Source organism: Siniperca chuatsi, linkage group LG9, assembly GCF_020085105.1.
Source record: "Siniperca chuatsi isolate FFG_IHB_CAS linkage group LG9, ASM2008510v1, whole genome shotgun sequence".
Taxonomy (NCBI): Eukaryota; Metazoa; Chordata; class Actinopteri; order Centrarchiformes; family Sinipercidae; genus Siniperca; species Siniperca chuatsi.
This window is the reverse complement of record NC_058050.1, coordinates 11794706-11805376: the sequence shown is the minus strand read 5'-3', so window position 1 is coordinate 11805376 and position 10671 is coordinate 11794706. Positions and strand designations below refer to the sequence as shown.

The 10671-nt window shown below is 40.6% G+C and overlaps 2 protein-coding genes across 3 annotated transcripts in view; one reads left to right on the top strand and one right to left on the bottom strand.

Annotated features, from left to right (window-relative positions):
* fam131bb (family with sequence similarity 131 member Bb) overlaps positions 1–8120 on the bottom strand; it is a 54892-nt gene extending 46772 nt beyond the window's left edge. Inside the window, exon 1 of the mRNA XM_044208985.1 lies at positions 7988–8120. The gene's annotated coding sequence lies outside the window, so the exon portion shown is untranslated. The remainder of the gene's footprint in view (positions 1–7987) is intronic.
* kel (Kell metallo-endopeptidase (Kell blood group)) lies at positions 299–8822 on the top strand. Of its 2 annotated transcripts, none has more exons than XM_044208895.1 (18): positions 299–502; positions 3361–3661; positions 3757–4056; positions 4189–4310; positions 5250–5408; positions 5513–5584; positions 5701–5889; positions 5981–6141; positions 6226–6343; positions 6442–6537; positions 6665–6724; positions 6819–6896; positions 7311–7417; positions 7497–7586; positions 7685–7752; positions 7932–8092; positions 8179–8268; positions 8356–8822. In XM_044208895.1, exons 1-18 carry the CDS (start codon positions 476–478, stop codon positions 8500–8502), a joined length of 2346 nt encoding a protein of 781 aa, XP_044064830.1. In that variant the 5' UTR covers positions 299–475; the 3' UTR covers positions 8503–8822. The 2 variants fall into 2 exon arrangements, with proteins under 2 accessions (XP_044064830.1, XP_044064829.1); XM_044208894.1 differs by having other exon boundaries at positions 6626–6724.
* Positions 8823–10671: the final 1849 nt, after the last annotated feature.

Sequence of the window (10671 nt, the reverse complement as noted above, 5' to 3'; positions counted from 1 at the left end):
GCGTGTGCATCTAAGAGTGTTTACTTTCCAGGAAGTGCTTGCCCTCATTCAATGCAATGTAACAATGTATAAGCAAAAGCAATTTGTTGGCCTTAACCAGTCCCAGCCTTCTGTTCTCAGGCCTTTGACACTGCAGACAGGAGGGCTGGTGAAAACACAAGTTAGAGTCTTAATGTTGAGTTTCTCCTGGGTTCACAAAACACAAAACATCCACATGCAGGTCCCAGAGTAAGACCATAGTCTTTGCTTGACTATCTGGGTTCTGGAGAGGAGAGTAAGACGTAGCCTGCAGAGTGCGTTTTTATCAGTGTCAGATGAGGAGAGAAGTGAGTGATGAAAAGAGATAGAGAGCTGAGATGACAGCTGTTTGACGGAGGGACAGCAGGAGGAGGGAGCACATGTGAAACATCAAATGTAAAAGACAGAGGACGCAACACGCTGGAGAAACACAGAGCAAGACACCCATATACTAAGAATGAGTGCAACTCGAATAGAGCTTGAGGTAGGATCTTTTCCAAAAACAAAAAGCTGACCATGTTGTTATGAAGCTGTGTTTACTATGCTCACATGGAAATGAGGCTAATGTGAGTGTTTTAGTTGCTGAAAACTGGAGCAGAGCCATGTGTGTTCCTGCAATGCTTTGGGAAAAAAAGATTGTTTTATCAACATTTCTAATAACTTTAGAACATTTTAAAGTGTGACATTAACATGCAGTATGATTTTACTGAACTGTTAAGTAATATTAGAATAGTAAACTATATATCAGTGGACATATCTACGTATATAGTTATGCCGTTTAAGGTAGTGTCATGGTTTCTCTGATTAAAACTTGAAATACTTGAATATCCACTTAGTAATGAGTTTCATATCATTGTAAAATTTTGTTTCTGAACTGAGTGGGCTCTTACACGCCAAAAGTGTTTGTTGCTGAAAGTAGAGACAACAGAAATTCCTCAGTGGTTCTTTGAGGAAATATTGAGAGGCCTCCAAGCTTTGTGCAGAGCAGTGGAAATTACTCAATCACTCAATCAGATGTTAAGAACAGGTGTGTTTTGGGGAGAGGTGGATGATCACGAGGTTCCGGGATACCAGAAATCTCTGTTGTGGGCCCAGTTCTACTAAAGATCTGTGATGGGAAATTTCCAGTTGATGACCACAGTGATATACTCAACACTTTTTATGTGGCTTGTCAATCGTGATGTTTGCATGGTGGTCCTCTAGATTTATGATGACATAGCCTGATGTTTAATATGTATGTACAGTACTGTGCAAAAGTTTTAGGCAGGTGTGAAAAAATGCTGTAAACTTAGAATGCTTTCAAAAATATAACTAATAATAGTTTTTTTTTTTTTAGCAATTTACAAAATGTGAAGTGAGCGAACAAAAGGAAAATCTAAATCAAATCAATATTTGGTATTACTACCCTTTGCCTTCAACACAGCATCAATTCTTATCGGTACACTTGCACAAAGTCAGGGGTTTTGTAGGATTATAAGTCAGGTGTATGATCAACCAGTTATACCAAACAGGTGCTAATGATCATCAATTTCACATGTAAGTTGAAACACAGTCAATAACTGAAACAGAAACTGCTGTGTAGGAGGCTTAAATCTGTGTGAGGAACAGCCAAACTCTGCTACCAAGGTGAGGTTGTGGAAGTTTCATGTCACAGGTCATACACCATGGCAAGACTGAGCACAGCAACAAGACGCAAGGTAGTTATACTGCATCCGCAAGGTCTCTCCCAGACAAAGATTTCAAAACAGACTGGGGTGTCAAGATGTGCTGTTCAAGGTCTTATAAAGAAGCACAAAGAAACGGGCAACATTGAGGATTATAGACGCATTGGTCGGCCAAGGAAACTTAGTACAGCAGATGAAAAACGCATCAAGCATATTTCCCTTCGAAAACGGAAGATGCCCAGCAGTGCCATCAGCTCAGAACTGGCAGAAACCAGTGGGACCCAACTACACCCATCTACTGTCCGGAGAAGTCTGACCAGAAGTGGTCTTCATGGAAGAGTTGCAGCCAAAAAGCCATACCTCCGACATGGAAACAAGGCCAAGCGACTCAACTATGCATGAAAACATAGGAACTGGGATGCAGAAAAATGGCAACAGGTGCTCTGGACTGATGAGTCAAAATTTGAAATATTTGGCTGTAGCAGAAGGCAGTTTGTTTGCCGAAGAGCTGGAGAGCGGTACAATAATGAGTGTCTGCAGGCAACAGTAAGGCATGGTGGAGATTCCTAGCAAGTTTGGGGCTGCATTTGTGCAAATGGAGTTGGAGATGTGGTCAGGATTAATGGTGTCCTCAATGCTGAAATGAAATACAGGCAGATACTTATCCATCATGCAATACCATCAGGGAGGTGTATGATTGGCCCCAAATTATTTATTTATTTATTCTGCAGCAGGACAACAACCCCAAACATACAGCCAATGTCATTAAGAAATATATTCAGCTTAGAGAAGAACAAGGAGTCCTGGAAGTGATGGTATGGCTCCCACAGAGCCCTGATCGCAGTCTATCTGGGATCACATGAAGAGACAGAAGGATTTGAGGAAGCCTACATCCACAGAAGATCTGTTGTTATTTTTCCAAGATGTCTAGAACAACCTACCTGCCGAGTTCTTTCAAAAACTCTGTGCAAGTGTACCTAGAAGAATTGATGCTGTTTTGAAGGCAAAGGGTGGTCACACCAAATATTGATTTGATTCAGATTTCTCTTCTGTTCATTCACTGCATTTTGTTAATTGATGAAAATAAACTATTAACACTTCCATTTTTGAAAGCATTCTTAGTTTACAGCATTTTTTCACACCTGCCTAAAACTTTTGCACAGTACTATATATTGCAGTCAATACTGAGTAAATAGACTGTGAGTAAATGAGCTATATCAGTGGCTCCCAACCTGGAGATCTGGACCCCCCTAGGGGTAGCAAGACAAATCCAAGGCATCACCGGTTGATTAATTAAAAACACTCAGCCACATACAATTTTGCTTAATTCTTCTGGCCTTTCTCAAATCTTTGCTAATTTCTTGGAATACTGGGAATGTTTATTAAAATGAAACGTCCTGAGAAGGGAACATGTGTGGTTAAAGTGCTCACAGCCCAAAGACATAGCAAACTGATGAAGTGATGAAGAGTCATTGGTGGACATTGCTCAACTACGTCATTCTCTGTAACATCTGCACTGTGCTTGTATCCTGGATTGTCAACATTAAATCACGTCTATTTCTATATTTCTACTGTTAGAAAACATTATTAGAGCAACTGCATAAAAAATATATTTCCAAAAATGTTATAGTATTTTGATTGACCCAGTTACATTCTTGTTTCACTTGCTCATTTCCAGCCTCAGCTATCAGTCCAGCCATCATCAGAGCCAGAACCTGAGAGGCGGCTTCAGCCTCCACCTCTGTTTCAGCTGCCACTCCCCACCCAAGATCCCTCCGAGATCCATCAACAAACCCAGCTCCAACCTGAGCTACAGTCAGAGTCTAACCCTGAGCACCAAGCAAAGCCAGTGTGGATAAACCATCGAAGGCAGCTTCTTTTTTTTCTTTTTGGGTTCTCCTTATGTGCTGCCATTCTAGGAATAATTTACTATATGCATCAGAACCTTCAAAATAGGAGCAATAACCAGGCAGACACTGGTAGGACTCCAGAGAAATACAACGGCACAACAACATGACACAATAAATTCCGAATGTGCCATTTTGTCTAACTCTTCTCTCTCTCTTTCCTGTAGAAACACCATGTCTCTCCCCAGCCTGTCAGTGGGCCTCCACCCATCTGTTCATGTCTGCTGATCCCTTCATGCAGCCCTGTGATTACTTCTTGTTCACATGTGGATCTGACGGACTTTCACCAGACAGTGGGGGGAGACAAAGAGGTCAGGGCATCCCTGGACATCCACAGAACCAGAAGGAAAACGCAGTATGGCCAGAGAGGAGAGGACGAAGTAAAGAGAGGCAAGACAGAGGACAGAGAAAGGAGAAAATACTGGACAGAAAAACTGTGCTGCTGCAGTATCTCAGAGAGATTTTGGGTAGGAGTCTGCAACCAAAATGTTCTCTAATGTCTACCACTCTGCATTGTACTGCTTTATCCAATCATATTTCTGTATAAGAGAGTATATCAGTGTATTGTCTGAATTGTGTTTTCTTGATGTGTCTGTCAGAATCAAACGACAGACCGGGTAGTACAGCAGTGCAGAAGGCCAAAGGATTCTACCATTCCTGTTTGGACACTAAATCCATAGAGACTGCTGGAGCAGAGCCCTTCCTCACACTCATCCAGCAAGTGAGATAATTATATGCCTTTGGCTGATAAATCCCACCAGAAAGACTGTTAAATGCAATGCTCCCTTATCATCTCTCTTTATAGGTTAGGGGGAATTAATTTGTCCATTATACACGGCATTCAGGTAACACTCATCAGAAAGACTCAAGAAAATGATGCATCCTACTGCTAACATAGCAGAATTTTTAGCTGATGATGATGAAGCCTAATGACTTGTTGTTGATCTCCTGACTTTTCATCTATTGCCACTATCAGGTCAAAATTTGGTTTATGACCAAATACCTGCAAAACTACATTCCCATCAGCCACAGCTGTACTTTGTTTTTATTGCTAATCAGCAAATGTTTGCAAGCTAACATGCTAAACTAAGATGGTGTACATTGTATAAACATTATACCTGCTGACCATCTAGCACATTATATCAGCTGCAGCTAGCTAATGAAAGCTAATGCTAATGCTAAAACTCAGTGAGTTGAAATTTCCATCTCCAGCTGACTTTGTAATGGTTACAGTTGATTCATTTCAAAACGAGAACCATGTAAAAGGGTTCGGAATACATGCAAAACTAACATGCTGATGTTTAGCAGGTATAGTTAGCTTGTTAGCATGCTGAAGTTAGCATTTAGCTCAAAGCACAGCCTCACAGTGCCGCTAGCATGGATGTAGACTCTTAGTCTTGTTTAAACTATATTGGTTGGCACCAAAGCAGGTGCTACAATTACAAGTTATAATTTTCATAACAACTTAGTTGAGTTTTTTGACAAAGGAACTTTGCCAGAACTTCACATATTTGTTGCTGATTGTCTCAGATCGGAGATGCATTATTTGTAAAGGACATGTTCAAGTTGTTTTGTTCATTTTAATAACTGTGGCCTACTCTCTTACTTCTGCTTATCCCTTTTATGTTTAATCTCTGTCTCTATCTCTCTCTGCATGCAGCTGGGAGGCTGGGCAGTATCAGGCCAGTGGAATCAGACCGATCTCAACTCCACCCTGAGCCTGCTGATGCGAGACTACGCCACCTTTCCATTCTTCAACCTCTATGTGGGCAAAGACCCAAATGAAATTGCCCGCGGGACAACGAAAAGATACATACAGGCCAGTATCCATTAGGATAATTTGTAAGTCCTAACATGCTGGTGGGAGCACTGCCATAGCAAAGTATGTTATTACTTTAACTCAAGTCTCCTCTTTGTCAACAGATTGATCAGCCAGATCTGTTAATCCCGATTGAATGGAACAGCAAGACACAGAAGTCTCAGGCTAAAACTCAGGTTGATGACTTAGCCAGGCCCCTATTGATTGAAGAAATAGCTTTTAATGAATACAACAATATTCATCCACCCTACTAATGCATTCCTTTATCATTCTCCTGTCTCTTTCTATCCAGACGTTACGTCCCTTCTTGACATCATGTCAGAGGTACCTGGCCCTGTTGGGGGCCCCGCCCAGCAGAAGCATGATCCACGTGGGCACGTTCATCTCTCTGTCTTCTGAACTCGCTGTGGCTTCTGCACCTCTGCACTATCGCCTGTCGAAAGGGCAGCTTTATCAGCGCATGACCATCAAAGAGCTACAGGTACCGGAGGAGGACAATGTGTTGCTATACACACATACTATGTCTGAATCCACAGTAATAATAGATTTTCTTTATGTAAATATGCAAACAGAGCCAGGCCCCTGCAATTGACTGGTTGGGCTGTCTGCAGGCCACTTTCCATCCACTACCCCTCATCGAAGATGATCATGTCCTTCTGCATAACTTACCCTACATTGTGCAAATGTCCCGCATTATTGGCAAATGGCTGAACAAGCATGAGCTGAGCACCAGGTACTGTAAGTGACACAAAACAACTCACAATCTAATACGCATAGACTTTTTATTTTTTGACCTGCCACATTTGATTCCACTCAGCGCCCCCCTTCATACTTTCATGGTCCTCAATCTGCTGCACACCATGATGCCTGCTCTAGACTCCAGATTTTCTGAAACAGCGAACAATTTGTCTGTGGCTCTGGGTAACACTGAAGGGGTGAGTGAGCACAGATGTAGCCTTCTGTACTTCTTAAAAAGATGACACCTATAAGTTGGTTTGTTGAGTCACATCTTCATTATGGACCTCTTCACCAGGTAGCCCCTCGCTGGAAACACTGTGTGTTAGAGACTGAGAGAGGATTTGACTTAGTTCTTAGAGACCTTCTCAGTGAAAGGACAGCACACAGAGAGGTAAGTAGACATCATAGGGATTTTGGACATAATTAAGCATCGATTGAATTTATAAGGCTGATAATGATGTTTCATTGTTGTTCAACAGGCAGAGGAGATTATTCAAAATATCTTTTCCTCTTTCAAGTCCAAATTACGTGAACTCAAGTGGACAGATCAGAAGTCTCTCCAGGTTGTCATGAAAAAGGTAACAACTGAAGCAAGAATTGTTGCTTTACTTGTCTTTTTGAAACTGCATTTTGTTTGTACTTTGATATCAATAAAGGCCTGTCTTCCTCCAGGTTCAGTCATTAATTCCGAGACTTTGGACTACAAAAGAGGTCTCTAGTGAGGCAGAGCTTGACCTGCTTTTTTCCAAGGTACATTACAGACCTCCATTGGCTCTAACAGATTAGGTGTATAAAGATGTATATTTGATGGCCTGCCTAGTTAAACCTCTTTTCCCAGTGAGTTGAACCGTAATTAAACCCACTTAAACTTAACTCTAATAAATTTGTATTGTACATATTTGTTATGCATTTAATGTAAATGGAAAAAACTCAAATAATCAGTTTAATACTGTTGTTGAATTTTTGATCACCAACTTAAGTTTAGACTTGTTTTTTCATTTATTATTAATGAGAGTATGGAAATGGTCGATGTGCTTTCAGACGCACTCAATGTAAACCCAGGAGTCCACCCATTTTATGGATCTGGTCTTTAATTGCAACAGCTAAGGGCAGTACAGCTGAAAACAAGGAACACCGCTGACTCTACAACCTGTATGATTCCAGGTGACAGTCAGCACACATAGCTTCTTCTCCAACTACGTCCAGCTACTGTCCTTGTGGCAAAAGAGACGCAGTCAACTCTTGACTGAGCTGACTGAGGCGGCTGATATGTAAGTGTGCCTATGTTCTTAAAGTTGAGAAATATGAATGTTCTGAGCGTGTATTTAATCTTTTCTCTTTTTCTTTTAGTTTGTCTGTCACACCATTTCTCCTGGGTTATGAGCTCCTTGTTCCCATGGGAATGTTTGTCCCTCATCTCTTCCATCCTACCTATCCTCGGTAAAGTGTACACTGATTTTAAAAGCACTATTAATGGCTTTTCATATTAGACTTATTAATTTAAAACATTATAGTACACACTATTTTTGTTTTAACAGGGCAATGAATTATGGTGCAATGGGTTTCCTTATCGCCAAAGATATCCTCCACCTGATTCTACCTGACAGTAAGAGAATCTCACATTTGTCCTCCACTTGAAAAATTGTGTTTGACATCATGTTTTGGTTACATTCACAGTAAATTACCTAAATAATACTAATTTTTAGACATCAAAACTGCCTTCTCTACACTACACTTACAGATTGTTTACTGCAATATCATATCAATCTCTCTGTTGTGTTACAGTTTACTCTCAGAGTGAGACGGTGCATGCTGTGGGGGAATGTGTGTGGGCTCACTACCTCACTGTGACAGAAAAAGCAGGCCGAGGTGGAGTGTTTTCTCTCTCAGCAGCGCAGCAGCAGGAGGTGTGGGTGCAGTATTCTGCACTGCAGATAGCATTGCAGGTGAGCAGCCATCTTCAGGCTTCAGTCTCTGTGTGTACAACAACATTAAGCTCATACATCCACATTTTGTCCACATCTTTCCTCAGGCTTATCATCAGAGTCTAAAGAACCATCCGAGTGACACTTCCATCTCAGGACTATCACACACTCGTCTGTTTCTCACATCCTTTTCTCAGGTACTGTGCTTCTATTATTAGATTTCAATTTTTATCTCCTTTCTTCTCACCTACTTATCCTGTGTCTTTTAATCTATTCTTTTCCAGGTTAACTGTGACTCAGACCCATACAGTGAGCTCATGCCCTTGGAGCCCTCCTTCCTGATTACAGTCATTTGTGCCAAATCTGACCTGTGTCCTACAAGCCTACAGTGTCTCAATAAAACCCAGCCGCATCCATTACAAACATGCTGAACACACTCTTGTGAAGACCAGCAGGTTTTGTTTTTGTAGTTACTGATTATTACGGATTGTCTGGCAAACTACCGACTTGTGAATCGTGCTGTAGACATTAAGCACGCTGTGGATGTTGGCAAACTTTTGTTAGAATAAAGATAGTTTATATAACATATTTATGGTAAGAGTACCTACAGTATGTAAAAAGCCAAGGAAACGCTGACATCTGTTTTGTATTAGTAGTTATTGTTAAGATATGTTTGCATTTCCATAGATTGCACAAGCTGTTAAGTATTATAATTTATTAAGTATAAATAAAATAAACATTTGAAAAACAATTTTGACTTTCACTTTATTTACTGCCATGGTAAACCCAATTAGTTTTAAATGAGCTCCTAATTAAGCTACAGTTTAGTTTTGTCTCCATGTTCTGGACCAGCAGTTACACAACAACTAAAGAATTGTTATTTTTCGAAAAAAAGTTTTTAGAAAACCACAAAATTTCCATTTGAAAATCAGGCCATATGTGCCTGTCAAACTTTCCAACAGTCAGCTGGGTAGTTTTCACATTTCTTTCTGAAATATGAAATAGGCTAACAGCTAAAATGCGGAGGAAAGCCAGAGCCAAAAGAGTCTCACCCACGGGCGCACAGGAAAATGCTAATATCAATATTAAAGCAAGAGAAAATACACATTTGAAGGTAATAAAACAAATATGGAGACCTACTAAAACTCCGACGGGGAAAGGTCTTGGAAAAGCAGGAGCCAAACGTTTGGGCCGACTACTGAAACGAGCCATCCAGGACCAGGACCAGGACCAGAACGAGTCCACCGTGAAAGGGAACGTCTCTCTGCCAAGTGAGTAACGGCTACTGTACTTTTAGCTAACGTTAGCAGTTAGCTAACTTTAACTAGCTAGTCAAAGCAATATTTAAATTTAAGGACATTTCAAGTTAGCGTTAAGAGTAAAAGAAATTCACCTTTTATTTTGTGGTTTTAAGTCTAGTCTTTTTATTAATATTTTACATTGCCCCAGCCGACATTTAACCTTGCTTGAGGGGTGAAAAAAACAAAACAAAACCGGGGTTTTCTCGAGCAAGGTTGGGGCCTCATGTAGGATCACTTCATAGGCAGATGGGGTGTGGTTGGGAGATTTTTAGACTGATTTTGATCTGACATTTTTTTTACTCAAGAAAAATAGACATTTAGAAAAAATACAGTGCGTTTGAAATATATCAAATATTGTTACAGTATATATCAATTTTATCTTATTAAGTGAGATTTTAATTCTCTTACCTTCTCTTGTCTTTATTGATCTTTCAGACACTCCTGTTCGCCTTTTCAAGCATCAGATTCAAACTGAGGCTGCAAATGCACATAAGACAAACACTGCAAAGCCAGCCTCACCTCATGTCTCCCAGCTCATCCTCAGTGTCGTTTCCCAGTGCAAACACCGAGGTGGCATCTCTATGGCAGACCTCAAGCAGATGCTGGCTGCTGAAGGCTACGATGTCACCAAGAACAGCAGGCGGGTGAACGTGGTGACCAACAGGCTGGTTAACAATGAGACACTTGTACGAACTACAAGAAATGTATCATTCAGACTCAACAATAAGGTAAAATAACCTTTGCCTGTATAATTTCATAACGTACAACACTGAATGACAAACAACAGGGGAAAAAATTGCTGCTGCGATGCTCTGTACATGTAGTTTATTTGGATGTGGCCAAACGTGGATCATACTTGAAAGTTTAAATCCATTGAGAGCAGCAGCAGTTTTCTGTTGATGTGATTTTAGTGTTGACTTGTCCTTTACATTTCAGTGTACAAGTTAGAGACAATAGGTTTGCCTTGTCAACAATAATCCAAAATTACCTGTAATTTTCAATCCTTTATTTTCTACAAAAATCATAAACAGACAGACCCAAAGCAAATAAAGACAAGCAGTGTGAAATCCCCAAAAGCAAAAAGAGATCTGAAGCAGAGCAAAACAGCCAGCAAATCCCCCAAAGGAGCAGAAAAGTCACAGAGACAAGCCAGAAAGACTCCCAAAACAAAAGGCAAATCACACAAACCAAAAGGCAAGACTTGCAGAGCAGCAGCCAAATCAAGCAAACCAAGAGCCAAGACTCGAAAACCAATAGCCAAATCAAACAAACCAAGAAGGAAGACCCCCAAAGCAAGAA

Coding starts and splice junctions, on each gene's coding strand:
- kel (XM_044208894.1), top strand. CDS start 476: ATGAGTGCAACTCGAATAGAGCTTGAG. Junction 4,057..4,188: donor GTATCTCAGAGAGATTTTGG/GTAGGAGTCTGC, acceptor TGTGTCTGTCAG/AATCAAACGACAGACCGGGT. Junction 6,538..6,625: donor AAAGGACAGCACACAGAGAG/GTAAGTAGACAT, acceptor GTTGTTCAACAG/GCAGAGGAGATTATTCAAAA.